Source organism: Vulpes lagopus, chromosome 10, assembly GCF_018345385.1.
Source record: "Vulpes lagopus strain Blue_001 chromosome 10, ASM1834538v1, whole genome shotgun sequence".
Classification (NCBI taxonomy): domain Eukaryota; kingdom Metazoa; phylum Chordata; class Mammalia; order Carnivora; family Canidae; genus Vulpes; species Vulpes lagopus.
In genome coordinates, this window is record NC_054833.1 from 39,778,277 (window position 1) to 39,793,925 (window position 15,649).

The following is a 15,649-nucleotide window of genomic DNA, read 5'->3' on the forward strand; positions in this document are numbered from 1 at the left end:
GACAAAGATTTTTCTTACTGTGAAGTTGAAGAATATCTTCCAAGTTTGAAAAAATCTTCCGTAATTCTGAAGGGGACAGAATTCCTTCCCTGGACACTCGCTGATAGAATACTTGATCAAGAACCTTTAGTGTTCGGACATGAGCTCTTTCAGTGTAGAACAATTCTAAGCAGAGAAAAAAGGAAACATGAAATGTTACCTCGTTCAGAATAATTCCGTGAGACCAAACACAGACTCTAGCTGGAATTAAGCAGCAAATGAGCTCTATAATAATTATTTATAGTTTTAAAAGGATGTAGTATCTCTCATGTCACTTTCTAGATTGCATGAGACCCTCCTACATACCGGCTCTAAGAGCTGAGTGCTGGCAAATGAAAAATATCATTCAAAACTATTCTGGGGGCCCTGGGGTGGCTCAGTGGGTTAAGCATCTGCCTTTAGCTCAGGTCATGATCCTGGGATCCTGGGATGGAGAACCGCATTGGGCTTCCTGCTCAGTGGGGAATCTGCTTCTCCCTCTATCCATGCCCTCTGTTTGTGCTCTCTCTCTCAAATACAATCTTTTTTTTTTTTTTTTTTAATTTTTATTCATCTATGATAGTCACAGAGAGAGAGAGAGAGAGAGGCAGAGACACAGGCAGAGGGAGAAGCAGGCTCCACGCACCAGGAGCCCGACGTGGGATTCGATCCCGGGCCTCCAGGATCGCGCCCTGGGCCAAAGGCAGGCGCCAAACCGCTGCGCCACCCAGGGTTCCCCAAATACAATCTTTTAAACAAACAAACAAACAAACAAACAAACAAACAAACCCAAAACTATTCTGTATATTCAAGTTAACAATGGGGCTCCTGGGGAGCTCAGTTGGTTAAGTGTCTGCCTTTGACAAGTCATGATCTTGGGGTCCTGGGATCAAGCCCCACATTGGGCTCCCTGCTTGGGAGGGAGTCTGCTTGTCCCCTTCCTTCTGCCGCTTCTCCTGTTTGTGCTGTCTCTCTCTCTCTCTCTTGCTCTCTCACAAATAAATAAAATCTTTAAAGTTAACAATGTACTCCAAAATCCTTTTGTCTTTTCACAACACTATCCACCAACCATAGCTATAACATCAGAAAGCAGTAAGCCCAAACACCATTTAGCCTATTATTTCTTCAAAATAATAGTACTTTTGATTATCTGATTTGCCTATAAACCCTCATTTCTGAGGCTAGACTTGTTATTTCACTATGTCTCAAAGTTATCAGACACAGGAAAGGTATTTATTGAAATCGCATCCTAAGGACAGTGGAGGGCACAGCATCCATGTCACCCACATCTTTGTCACATATATATTAGGGTAAAATAAAGAACACTGCACTAGGGTAAAGGGACACCTGACTCCCAGTTTTGTCCCTATCATTTATCAGCTAGTTATATGATCTTGATTCATTCAACCACCCTGGGCCTGAGCTTCCTCATTTATACTATGCATAAAAATAACTTAACGATGAGACCAAGGCTGCCTTAATGACTGTTCAACTTCAAGATCTATAATCCTATGAATCTTAAACATCTTGAAAGCTAAACACCTTTTCCTTTTAAATTACCATTAAGAACACAGAATCATTTGCATGTTTTGAGTTGGAAAGCTCAAGGATCATCTATCTAGTTTAACTCCCCTCTGTATAGAACAAAAGGCTAGCAGAAATTTTGAAGCAAACTCCAAAGCTTGGGGGTTTGTTTTAGTCTAATAAACTCACTGTATGTGAACAACAACAAAGTCTAATTAAACTCACCATTAATTACTTCCTGTCTTTTGATCTCAGAAGGCTTTAGGCCCAGTAACACTTCTCGACTAACGAGCTGTTGCCAGTTGGGTGGATCTGTCTCTAAGTCATTTTCAAACTGTTCATCCTCACTTTGACTTTCTCCAAAAGCTATGCTGTCAAACCTGAATGAAAAAAACCAAAAACCAAAAAACAACAATGAATTCTATTTGGGGACATCAGATGGACAATGGGAAATGGAACAAGTTTTTCTATTACAGTAAATAAGTCATATTTCTGAAGTACTGCTTAGCACAGGGCCTGAAACATCACCCTCTCCTACAAAATGACTTATCTATGTTATACATACCTCTATAAATATCTTTTGAATGATGTGTGTTTATTAAGAATTTTCTTTTATACTAACAGATTTGTGTACAGGTTTTCCTTTCCTTTAAAACTACGATGTCAGAGAAAAAAGGATATTATTTCTTAAAATATGCCTCTATTGAAAGCTACTTTAGGATTACTTACTTTCGAAAGGGTTTTGGTGTCCCATGCTCAGTCACCCTAAAACAATGGGGAACAAAGGGTCAACATGAAAACAAAACAGTAATCAAGAAATTTATGCCTGAACATTTTCCAAACATACAGATGGCCAACAAGATAAGAAAAGATGTTCAACATCACTCATAATCAGGAAAATGCAAATCAAAACCACAAAGAGATATCACCTTGTCAGAATGGCTAGTATCAAAAAGACAAGAAATAACAAGTGTTGGCGAGGATGCAGAGAAAAAGGAACCCTTGTGCACTGTTGGTGGAAACGTAAAATGATGCAGCCACTGTGGAAAATAGTAAGGAGGTTCCCCAAAAAATTAAAAATAGAAATACCATACAGTCTACTAAGTTCATTACTGGGTATTTACCCAGAGAAAACAAAAACACTAATTTCAAAAGGTACAGCATAGGGAATATAGTCAATGGTGTTCTATGATGACAGGCAGCAGCTACACCTTTGGCCAGCACAACATAAGGTATACATTTGTTATCACTATGTCCTATACCCAAAGTGAAGGCAATGCTGTATGTCAACTACACTTCGATAAAAAGGAGAAAAAAGAAATTTATGCCAGCGATACTAAAAACTGGGTTAAACTACAGTGGTGGATAAATAATTCTTCTAGATAGTCAAATGATTTGATACAAAATAAATTTAAAACACTTCAGTAGAGACACCTGAGTGGCACAGTGATTGAGAATCTGCCTTCAGCTCGGCCTGATCCCAGGGTCCTGGGATCAAGTCCTGTATTGGGCTCCCTGCAGGAAGCCTGCTTCTCCTTTTGCCTATGTCTCTGCCTCTCTCTGTGTCTCTCTCATGAATAAATAAATACATAATCCTTTAAAAAATAAAATAAAATAAAAAAATAAAACATTTCAGTACCTAATATTTACTACCAATAAGTTCTAGGACTTTCCCAAAAAGCACATGTGGGGGAAATGCTACAAAGTGTAGGAATAATATACAATGAAATAGCTGAGGGTTCTCCTAACATCCCCACCCTCCAAAGATACCACTGAATCACCTTTCCACTTCCCATTCCTCCTCCTGCACTTGGTCTAAGGGAGGAGGTGGGAAATCAAAGACGGTATTGGGAGTCCGAGGGGTATTATCTATGCAGTCTCCAGATGCTGGTGTTTCTCCAACTTGCTTTGATCCTGGAAAGACAAAATTCAAAAACTCAGATGGTGCTAAAGAAGATAATGATTCAAAAAAAAATTAGTCCTGGAAGAGAACTTCAATCTATCCATAGCCACATTCCTATTCAAACAGTTGCATGTTATCTAGAACCAAAATTTTAATACATAAAATTTTAAATGCACTAAAAACTGTTCCCAAGAATATCATGTTTAAGCAACTTTAAAAAAATCAACATAATGGGGTGCTTGGGCGGCTCAGTCAGTTAAGCCTCCAACTTGGTTTCAGCTCAGAGTCGTGAGTGAGACCGAGCCCCAAGTGGAGTTCAGCACTGTGCATGGAGTTGGTTTGAGATTCTCTACTTCTCTCCTGCCCCTCTTTATGTAGTATCTGTTTCTTCCTCTTCTGAGGATTTTACTCAGTTATACTTCCCATCTTCACTTCCCCCTCATTTCTTCCCAATGTTTAATATTATTATTATTACTAATGGGGTTATTGGTTATTACTTAAGTTTAAATGATAGAATTATATCTACATTTTTGTTTCATCAAGGAGTTAGTACCTTAACACTCTTGTCTATCAAAGTAGGTATTTAGTATCCATATTCTTCCCTTTCATTATATTTTTTTTTTGTAAGATTTCATTTATTTATTCATGAGACAGAGACAGAGACACAGGCAGAGGGAGAAGCAGACTCCCTGCAGGGAGCCCAATGTGGGACTCGATCCCAGGACCACAGGATCACACCCTAGGTGAAAGGAGACTGCTCAACCACTGAGCCACCCAGGTGCCCCATGACTTAACTTTCTTGAAGAACTTGGTTTTTCTTAGTATTTCTAAATTACTTTGATTGCTGTCAAAGCAGTGTCATTTTATTCACATCTCAGATTTCTTCATTTGTTACATCATACTACCAACCGCTTAAAACCTCCCTTTTTCTTATCCCCCACTCCTTATGTTCCAATCTGGGGCAGTGGCTCCCTTTGCCTATGACCTAACCATCATCTGAGACTTGCTTGCCCTTCACCACTTCCCTGGGATGTTTCCAGTATTTCCCAGACCCCATAACACTGCCTTCCTTCATTTTTCTCTCATTTTGCTGAAGTATGTTTCAAATCATGTTCAAGGAAAGAACACACTTCAGTTAAGCTTTGAATCCTAGCATATCTGAAAATGTCTTTGTACCCTTCTTCACGTCTGATGAGTAATTTGGATGGACATAGAATTCTAAGTTCAATAATTTTTTTATAGTAAGTTGCAAGGCCTGAATCCCATGTATTCTAGCCCCTGGTGTGATCATGAGAAATGTGATGCAGCATAATCCTCATTTTCCTTCCCCTCAAAGCTTTTGGGACTTGATCTCTGGTGCACAGAAATTTTTAGAGACATTCTAGGTATGGTTCTTGTTGTTACTTTTCTTACTGTTATTAATTCATCATAGGTGGTTCCCAGCGAACTCTTTCTGTCTGAAGACAAGTTTTTTTCCCTTTGAGATGGTCTCTTCTATCATGTCTCCAATTGCCTCGCCTCTATTTCTACTGCTGATGTTTCGTCAAAGAAGAGAGAGACATTGGACCTCTCAAGTGGCTCTCTACGTAATTCCTGTCTCTCTGATTTCTATCTCTCAACATTTCTGATATACATTCTGAAATATTTCCTTGACTTTATTTTTAGGGACTTTTTTTTTTTAAACTCTTGGCAGCTGTGGTGGTTTGAAAATATGTGCACAAATTCTTTGCTACTCCTCCCTCCCTTCTGGGGGTGGAGCCTAACTCCTCCCTGCTTGAGTGTGAGCTCCATTTAGGGGCTGGCTTTAACTTGCTGAAATGACAATGTGCGACCACAGAGACTAAGTCACTAAAGATAGGGGGGCTCCTTTCTTGTGCTCTCTTTTGGATCACTTAGGGGGAAAGTCAGCTACCATGTCATGAACACTCATGCTGTTCTGTGGAGAAGCCCATGTGGTGAGGAGCCAAGGCCTCCAGCAAGGAGCATAGCCCCGAGGCCACCAGCTACCAGTGTGAGTGCAGATGCATGTGTCTGGCCCCAGCTAAACTTTCAGATGGCTGATTGACATCTTGACTGCCACTACAGGAAATAGAATTGCCCAGCTAAGCTGCTCTCAAGTTCCTCACCAAAAATGTGACATAATAAATATGTTTTGTGTGAAGCTATGAAGTTTTAAGGTAGTTTATCACAGTAGTTATTGTATTCTATGTAATAGTTATATTATTATTTTAAAACATTTTATTTATTCACTAATGAGAGACACAGAGAGAGAGAGAGAGAGAGAGAGAGAGAGAGAGTGGCAGAGACACAGGCAGAGGGAGAAGCAGGCTCCATGCAGGGAGCCTGATGTGGGACTCAATCCTGGGTCTCTAGGATCAGGCCCTGGGCCGAAGGTGGTGCTAAACCACTGAGCCACCTCCGCTGCCCCAATAGTTATATTAAATCATTTCTTTTTGGTCTCTGAAAAATGTTCTTTTTTCGTAGCATTCTTCTTCTTCTTCTTTTTTTTTAAGATTTATTTATTTATTTATTCATGAGAAACAGAGAGAGAGAGGCAGAGGCACAGGCAGAGGGAGAAGCAGGCTCCATGCAGGGAGCCCAACGTGGGACTCAATCCTGGGTCTCAAGGATCACGCCCTGGGCGAAAGGAGGTGCTAAACCACTGAGCCACCCGGGCTGACCAGCATTATTATTCTTGTTTTATAAGTGTAATAACTTTTAAAATTTCCCCAAGCATACTAACTTAGAGGTATTTTTTTAAGTTTTTGTCTTTTACCTAAATTATTGTTTTCGGCCAGGAGCAGTTTTTAAAAATTTTTTTTTTAATAAATTTATTTTTTATTGATGTTCAATTTGCCAACATATAGAATAACACCCAGTGCTCATCCCATTAAGTGCCCCCACCCCAGTGCCCGTCACCCAGTCATCTCCACCTCCCGCCCACCTCCCCTTCCACTACCCCTAGTTCGTTTCCCAGAGTTAGGAGTCTTTCATGTTCTGTGTCCCTCCCTGATATTTCCCACTCATTTTTTACTCCTTTCCCCTTTATTCCCTTTCACTATTTTTATATTCCCCAAATGAATGAGAACATACACTGTTTGTCCTTCTCCGATTGACTTATTTCATTCAGCATAATAGCCTCCAGTTCCATCTACATCGAAGCAAATGGTGGGTATTTGTCGTTTCTAATGGCTGAGTAATATTCCATTGTATACAGAGACCACATCTTCTTTATCCATTCATCTTTCGATGGACACCGAGGCTCCTTCCACAGTTTGGCTATTGTGGACACTGCTGCTATAAACATTGGTGTACAGGTGTCCCGGCGTTTCATTGCATCTGTATCTGTGGGGTAAATCCCCAGCAATTGCTGGGTCGTAGGGCAGATCTATTTTTAACTCTTTGAGGAACCTCTACACAGTTTTCCAGAGTGGCTGTACCAGTTCACATTCCCACCAACAGTGCAAGAGGGTTCCCCTTTCTCCACATCCTCTCCAACATTTGTGGTTTCCTGCCTTGTTAATTTTCCCCATTCTCACTGGTGTGATGAGGTGGTAACTCACTGTGGTTTTGATTTGTATTTCCCTGATGGCAAGTGATGCAGAGCATTTTCTCAAGTGCTTGTTGGCCATGTCTATGTCTTCCTCTGTGAGATTTCTGTTCATGTCTTTTGCCCATTTCATGATTGGATTGTTTGTTTCTTTCTTTGCTGTTGAGTTTAAGAAGTTCTTTATACATCTTGGAAACTAGCCCTTTATCTGATAGGTCATTTGCAAATATCTTCTCCCATTCTGTAGGTTGTCTTTTAGTTTTGTTGACTGTATCTTTTGCTGTGCAAAAGCTTCTTATCTCGATGAAGTCCCAATAGTTCATTTTTGCTTTTGTTTCTCTTGCCTTCGTGGATGTATCTTGCAAGAAGTTACTGTGGCCAAGTTCAAAAAGGGGGTTGTCTGTGTTCTCCTCTAGGATTTTGACGGAATCTTGTCTCACATTTAGATCTTTCATCTACTTTGAGTTTGTCTTTGTGTATGGTGCAAGAGAGTGGTCTAGTTTCATTCTTCTGCATGTGGATGTCCAATTTTCCCAGCACCATTTATTGAAGAGTGTCTTTTTTCCAGTGGATAGTCTTTGCTCCTTTGTCGAATATTAGTTGACCATAAAGTTGAGGGTCCACTTCTGGGTTCTCTATTCTGTTCCATTGATCTATGTGTCTGTTTTTGTGCCAGTACCACACTGTCTTGATGACCACTGCTTTATAGTACAACCTGAAATCTGGCATTGTGATGCCCCCAGCTATGGTTTTCTTTTTTAAAATTCCCCTGGCTATTCGGGGTCTTTTCTGATTCCACACAAATCTTAAAATAATTTGTTCCAACTTTCTGAAGAAAGTCCATAGTATTTTGATAGGGATTGCATTAAACGTGTAAATTGCAGGGACAGTTTTTATGTTTATTTTGTATTCTCTTTTTTATGTCATTGATATAGTTGGCATTATGTATTATCTTACAACTTGGTTCTAACAAGGAAATTTTACCAAGAATGAGTAATACTATTCATATTTGAGAATGCAGGACTGGGTAGCTGCTGTGGCTTTCCTTTACAGCCATACGGATGTAAGCCCATTGTAGCTGGGAGCTCCCTGGGCAGGGTGAGACCCTGGCATGTTTACACTCAGGTTTTAGGCCCCCAATGTTAGAACTCCACAGCACTAATATTACAGAGGACTTACCTTGCCCTACATAATTCAGCTTTTCTAAAAGAGAACACACTCATTTTCTTCTGGTGTATACAACACGCAGCTCATATTTTACAATGCAAGGACCAGAAACTGCTGACATCATTGTTTTGATTATAGACCTCCAATTAATTCATTATTTTCAGCTTTACTTCTTACTCATGCACTCCATAAGACATGCCAACTCTGAGCCCAACATCTCTCCAAAGGTTCCAACAGGCAGCCTGGCTCCCACCTGGGCCTCCTTGAATACATTATAGGCTCCAGCTTCCTCTATGATGTTTTATCCCTCAAATCACTCTTGTCCACTTTTAATCTCCCCAAAATTTGGTGAAATATCTTACTTGTTGATAATATCTTCCCTTCCTCTACTTCCCTTCTCTTTATGTTTTTTATTTAGTCGTTACTGGTTACCTATCTGCCATGTTTTTATTTCAGTGTGAGCTGGGAGCCATGAATTCATGCATCTACTCAACTCAACGTCTTCAGAATTCCATATAAGGCAAACCTCCAGATTTTTCTATGCATGTCACCCCTCCTGCTTTGTCTCAAATCCATGCTTCCTTGCCCCCCACCCCGTTCTGCTACAGCCCTCTCAAATGGAGACAGATGTTTCCATTATACAATACATACTTCAGTGTGGAGATGAGACAAATAGATACCCTTGTTCCTCAACACTACCTTTAGACCATTATCTTGCCTTCTTAGAGAAATCCCTTTCTGCACTGAGGCTCTCCCTCTTTATGACAATCATCTAGTAGTACTGAACCTTCGGCTGCTGGTGCCGTTTTCATCTCTCTGCTGCTATCACAAGGGGTGACCTCAAACCCCGGGGATGTTAAGGTATTCCAACTCTTGGCTTCTTGGCTCCTTACTTTCTCCATCTCTAGTAATTTCCCCTCTGCTACTCCAGTGACAAGTCCCACAGCTTTATCCTTGACCTTGTCATACCAGAAATTGAACTGTTTCCAAAATCACTAATACAGACAGGCATTCCCTTCTTCAAATACAGCACCAATTCTCTCAGCTTACTTGCTTAAGAAACCCATTATAACAAGCATGAAGAAATATGGTCACAAGCTTTCTTCCCCAATGATCTACAATTACTTCACATCTTTCTCTACTCTTTAAGGCCTCTTGGCCTTCTCGCTCAGCTAATAATCTTGCCCTCACACACACTTTGGCTCTCATCTCTGCTCTCCTTCTCAAAACCTTGTCCTACTAGTTATAGACAGTTATTTCCTGCATCTTCAACCTCTTCCTCTCAACTAGCTTCCCTTTAGTATTAAAAAAAAAAATCTCTAGTAACTCAGATTTTTAAAAAAGTCTTTTTCAGACTCCTCCCACATCTGTCCCTAGCTACTAAGTCCCCTCAACACGCCTTTTACCCTTTCATTACTAGATCTGGCACAATTTGAATTTTTATTTATGTGACTATTTTTATTTATGAGACTAAGTGGCACAGGGCAAGAATCTATGTATAATTATTGTGTGCTAACATCTGATGCAAAGCAAATGTCTGACAGCTCAGTCAGTATTTCTGAATTGATAAGAACTCAAAATGAGCATTCAGCATGGATTTATCACTTGTAGAACATTAAAATGTTAAAATGAAATTGGATTCAGTCTTGGTTAAAACAATATGCCACTCTATTTCTTACTTAGTGGGACTGAAAATCTCAATACTTAGTTACTAAATCGAACTATAGCACCAGCTTACCTGTATCATTCTCCTTCCCTCCTTCCTGGGAAAGAGCAGCCCCAGCAGCCACAGAGGACATGGGATTGGCTGGCAGGTATCCGACCTCTGTTCCTTCGCCTGCTAACGCACTCTGGCGCAACTTGGCAGGGTCCTGAGGCTCAGGACTCACAGAAGAAGGTGTGGATAAGTGCTTCGGGTGGCGCTGCTTCTGTAGTTCCATGGCTCTGCCAACTGAACAGAAAGCAATGGTTAACAATTTATGGTGCAAAAAGACTTAAAAAAAAAAAGATGATGCAAAGGATTTAAAAAAAGATGTCTGGAACATGGTGGACCCTAGAAAAATATCTATGAATTGTTACAGAGTGAGGAATAGATAGATAGGAAAAAATGGCAGAAGGAAAAAAAGAGAGTGAAAGGAAGGATGGAAAGAAAAGAAAGAGAAGAGGGAGGAAGAGAGAGAGGAGGGAGAGAAAGAGATGAAGGCAGGGTGGTGGAGGAGGGCTGGAGAGAAGGAAGGAGAAGATGGAAGATGAGGGGGAATGACGGGAGGGAGAAAAGGACAGGAGAGCAATGGCAGGAATACTGAGAGAGGAAGACAGAGGCACACAGAACTACGCTTACTTGTGAGAGTGAGAATGAAGCCTGTTATTCCTGGGAGCTCATGCCCCCCCACCCCTCCCCGATACTCGCAGCTTCATTCTTACATTGTGCCTCAGAAACTACAGAAACTGCTGGCAGCCAGCTCACCACTCCTGCTCAGGTCATAAACTATAAGAAGTCAAAACACACTCATGTCCTCAGTTGTCATCATCGCCCAGAAGCACTGCACTCCCTCACACAGCTCTGGATAAACCTAATCTTCAAATTCTTCCTTCTCTTATTCCTCAATTCCTCTTCTACATCCCTTGGAACTCATGGTCAGCATCTGTGAAATACTCCATTCTCCTCAACCTCTTCTCTTTGAATTTCCTCCATCTTCTCAGTGTTTCCTAAGCAAGGGGCACCACTGGTGTCTGAGAATTTCGCACTGTACCACAATCCCACCCCTATTCCAGCCTGGCCAATGATTTCAAATGTAGAGCTGCCCAGTTGAAGACCAGTACATGACCTGATTTCCCTGGCTGAGCTTCCATCCTCCCTATTTTTCCCCCAGATCAGTGGCCTGATCTCTCTCTCTATTGGGCCCGAGGGTGGAGGGAGGTCAGGAAATAAAGCACAATGGAGAGGTGGAGAAACTGCAGAAGTATGGTGAGTAATATGTGTATGAAAAGATTAAACAAAGAATGGTGGAGAAATCCAGGCACATTTAGTTTTTTTAATTTAACAAAGAGATGTTGGATGCAAACAAAAATCAGAACAGGTAAGTAAATTACGTTATGGACATACTACTATGGACTACTGGGATACTGCCATTAAAGAAGATGTTTAAGATAATTATAGAGCCACATGGGGGTAGTTGGTTCAGAAGTAACCTTGAAATAAAGGCACAATGGAAGCTCAATGGAATCATTTCAGGAACACCTTTGTCCAGCAATTCATTCTAGCTAAGTGAGCATCTGAGGGAAGATGGTGGGAGCTGGTGAGAAGGCTGCTTTTCCGACTTAACATACTTGCACTGTTGTCGTGACGGCTTGGTCTCCTTGGGGGTCCCAGGATGCTGGGGAATCCTCTGCGCTTTCCTTTTTCTTCGCCTTCTCGATCTTTCTTCATACTCTGCTAGAGTTGAGGTACAATCAGAAAGGTTAGGAGATACATAACAGAGTAGACTTCTTTTGTGGCTTTCAAACACAGAAAGGCAATTCTAATGGTCAGCTGAGAGAATTGGTTAAATGGGAGTGAAGGACACACACACAGAGCACTTGATAGAGGCCGGCATGTGGTACTGTGCACACATCAAATGCAAGATGTCTTTTCAACCCTTTAGAGCTGGCATTTTTGGAAAACAAAGGTAATTTTAGAACACATTTACTGGGACCTTGTTCCAAGCAGTTCATCCAACTACTGAACGAGTACTTAATAAGCTCTTAATGTGTGAGGGCAAAGTGCTAAAAGCTGGGGATACAATGAGGGAGGCCCTTGCCCTCACAGAGCTTCAGAGTCTAACAAAAACTAAAGAGAAACATACATAATTACAACCATGACAGGGGTCATAAAAGGAAAGACAAGGCTGTTGGGATGGCACTCTCTATATAAACTGCTATCTGCACTCCTCACTGTCTCAGCCTTGCTTTACATGCTTGGATTTCTCGCTAGATTTCTGAGCTTCCCGAGAGGAGGGGCCATATCATACACCTATTAGCATGCCTAGTACCAACCTGCTGGAACGGTAAGTACCAAGAAGAAAACCACTGCAACCTGTGTAAAGAAGCATGGAGACCCAAACACATTATTACCCAGTTTTACCTTGATTTTTGGAAGGAATCCAATCCGACCCCGCTTGTGCTCCAAATTTCGAGGTTCTTTCACTTTTACCCCCAAATGCTTCATGTACATTAGGATAACATACTGCATTGTTGAACTGGAGGAGAAGAATTAAATAAAATAAGAATTCTGAGAAGGGAGACTCCTGGATGGCTCAGCAGTTGAGCATCTGCCTCTGGCTCAGGGTATGATCCTGGAGTTCCAGGACTGAGTCCCGCACTGGGCTCCCTGTGAGGAGTCTGCTTCTCCTTCTCCCTATGTCTCTGCCTCTCTCTCTGTGTCTCTCATAAGTAAATAAATAAAATCTTAAAAAAAAGAATTCTGAGAAGGAAGGGTAGGTAGAATAAAGATATCAAATGGCTTCAAAAACCCCAATGCTAGAATCCTTAGAATTCATTCATCAAGGAAAAACTAAGGAAGAATCTATTCGTTGCAAATAGAAAAAGATTCTACTCAAGATGCGAGGATATTAGGTCAAGTAAAATTGAGGCCACCAGAGGGAGACAGTCTGAATTTTGAAGTTAAAAGAGAGAAATCCTATTTAGGACTGACAGGAAAAAAGATAGTTTCTTTTTTTCATCAAATTCTAGGGGAAAAAAAACGCCAGTTATATTACCTCTTATCTTCTTCCACAGGCTGAGCAGTCATCCTAAAAATAAAAATATTTCAAAATTAAATACTGTCACATAATGAAAGAGATGCTACTCACTCAGACAACACCTGAAACAACAGAGCAGAGCTAGATGCTTTGGGCCACCCTCAATCTTTGTCACCTGGCATAAAATACCAAAAAAAATGCAAACCCCTCAAGGGACCATACGCTTTCCTCACTCATGTCATCAATCGTCAGTATTTTCTGGCATGAGATCATTTCAAAGCCGATGAACTGAAAGCACTGAAAGTGCTCAACCTGTTTTTCATCAGTTAGAAATTTTATAGTCACTCATTTTACCAATACCCAGAAAAAGAAACACAAGAGCTTTGCTAAAACGTCAGCAAAACTGAAAAATCAAACCATTATAACCCAAATACATAGCTCCACATACGCAATCTGCCACCCCTTCTAAATTTGTTCAAGGTGTGCATGAAGCATAATGAGCATCTCCAGAGAGAGGGTATGTCTACATATACTTCTGTTACTTACAACACTTCTTCGATTTTGGCAACAATCTGTTCTGCACATGCCCGTTCCTTCTCCAAAGTTACCCGGTCCTTGTCTCGCTCTGCGTCGAGTTTAGTCAGCTCGCTTTCAGCCAAGGTCAGTCCCATGCTACGCTTCTGCCTAAAGGGAACAGGACAACTTCCTGAGATAGCCCAGAGAAGCACTATCTCCCTCTGGAAATCCTTCATCAGACTTTCCATAGCTAAGAGTTTCTAGCAACAGGTAAAATGTCACAGTTTTCTATTTTGGAGCCCCTGTCACCTATGACACCGGAGGAAAAGAATTCTAGAGGTGATCGCTCAACAGGACACATCCTGACGGAGCACACTTAGCCTAGAAGAACAGTGGGTTCAGTGAGTCCTGGAAGCGTATGGAATGAGGACTACAGACTCAGTACACACCAACTCTGACTCCAGGTGCTCATTATGTTTTTTTTTTTTTTTCTCATTATGTTTTAATCACAGTGATAAAGACCATACTCTGAGCCAAGGACTTAACGTGTGAACTTTTGCTACCTAAAAAGAAAATTAATTCAGAATAACCGTATCAGCTTCTATCACCCAGCAAGCTTACCGAAAATCCTCCAAGTGCCTCTGAACTTCTGGGTGGACTCTTTCCTGCATCGTTTGGATATAGTGGCGGTGTAGATCCTCAGGTATAAGCTCAGGTCTCCTTTTTTCTGCATCATGAAAAGGCAAAGAGTTATGTGATTTTAAAGGTACGTTCTGGGAGTGCCTGGGTGGCTCAGTTAAGTGTCTGCCTTCAGCTCAGGTCATGATCCTGGGGTCCTGGGATTGAGTCTCACATCGGGCTCTCTGCTCAACAGGGAGTCTGCTTCTTCTCCCTCTGTCCCTCCCTCTGTTCATGCTCGGTCTCTCACTTTCTCTCAAGTAAATATATAAGTCTTAAGGGTATGTTCTGTGTGTTGTAACTGGCAATATATCAATGCTATTTGGTGAGAACTCAAAGTAGAGCAAGAGAAGGTCTTCAATGCATTTATGTATTCTACTTCACATCGCAGATTTCATATACTATACTTTAAATGTATTACAGACTCTCTTTCCATTGTGATTGAGATGCCCTACTAGCTGTCATGTGACAGATAACACCTTTAGAGCTGAGCTGAGCTACGGATTCTCCAGGATACTGATGCTCCAGACTTACCTAGATCTACTGATATTTCATCAGGCACAGAAACTTTCAGGTGCTGAAACAAAATTGCAAACAGAAAGTCACACAACACTAAGCACTCTTAGAGATATATATATAAGAATTCATATAAAGTGAAGAGATGCAACTTGGATAGCTATTTTTATAATCACATTCAGGGATAAGCTCACCTACCCCATCCAAATGTCACAGCTCTAGATAGTCTCACTGTTTAAACTTGAAAATAAGCCCTTTCCCCAAGGATCACACTATAGGGGAAATATCTGTAGTCTGGTTAATATACTCAGTTATACATCATTTGAAATCAATATAGCTAAAATCTAAACAGTGTGTATATTATATGGAAAACTTTGTCATATACAACCACGATTTTTTTTTTTTTTTTGCTGTATTTGAGACCATAGATCATATATTGCTGGTAATTTCCTATGTAAAGTTAAAGGACCCTCATGACATTCACGCCTCAGTGAGAAGGTATTGGACGTCAATGTTGAGGCTTTGGAGTATTAGACCTCCAATAACTATCTGTAGCTTTTACTATTGAGCCAACGAAGATAACTGTGTCATAATAAACTTCTTCTTAGCTAGGGTTTTCCCCATAATAACTGCAGTTTCTTGTCCCATTATCATATAACTGTGTTTTCTGTCTCACCATCTGGGAAATTTTCCATTTAGAGAAACTATCTTAACCTCTTCATGCTTACTTTGTATTATATATTTACTTAAGTCATCTACTTCCAGAATTTAAACAATTCCTTTAAGATCTAAAGCTTTATATTAAAAAGTGATTGGTGAAAATTATGAGATCTCCAATATTCATCAGAACAATGAAATAGATTTCAAAGCTTTCTCTTTAACTGAAGTTGCCACACAGTAGCTCAAATCAACTGTCCTAGAAGTACTGCCAGCACAAATGCAAAAAAAGATTTACATGCTCATTTCTGTATTTATATAAAATTAATATCACCAGTGGTATTAAAGAATCATTAGCAAATAAATTTAGCAGGGTTCTTA

The 15,649-nt window shown here is 40.6% G+C and overlaps 1 protein-coding gene across 5 annotated transcripts in view; it reads right to left on the reverse strand.

Annotated features, from left to right (window-relative positions):
• The window catches only part of ARHGEF12 (Rho guanine nucleotide exchange factor 12), a 155,541-nt gene that overhangs the window by 25,090 nt on the left and 114,802 nt on the right, over nucleotides 1-15,649 (reverse strand). For 4 of the 5 annotated variants that reach the window (XM_041770740.1, XM_041770742.1, XM_041770738.1 and 1 more), the window contains 11 exons: nucleotides 14,630-14,672; nucleotides 14,039-14,144; nucleotides 13,448-13,585; nucleotides 12,920-12,952; nucleotides 12,286-12,400; nucleotides 11,493-11,598; nucleotides 9,901-10,113; nucleotides 3,324-3,456; nucleotides 2,272-2,307; nucleotides 1,768-1,922; nucleotides 19-165 (listed from right to left, as the gene is read on the reverse strand). In XM_041770740.1, coding sequence (XP_041626674.1) covers nucleotides 19-165; nucleotides 1,768-1,922; nucleotides 2,272-2,307; nucleotides 3,324-3,456; nucleotides 9,901-10,113; nucleotides 11,493-11,598; nucleotides 12,286-12,400; nucleotides 12,920-12,952; nucleotides 13,448-13,585; nucleotides 14,039-14,144; nucleotides 14,630-14,672 — 1,225 coding nt within the window. The remainder of the gene's footprint in view (nucleotides 1-18; nucleotides 166-1,767; nucleotides 1,923-2,271; nucleotides 2,308-3,323; nucleotides 3,457-9,900; nucleotides 10,114-11,492; nucleotides 11,599-12,285; nucleotides 12,401-12,919; nucleotides 12,953-13,447; nucleotides 13,586-14,038; nucleotides 14,145-14,629; nucleotides 14,673-15,649) is intronic. The other variant, XM_041770739.1, reaches the window with a different exon arrangement.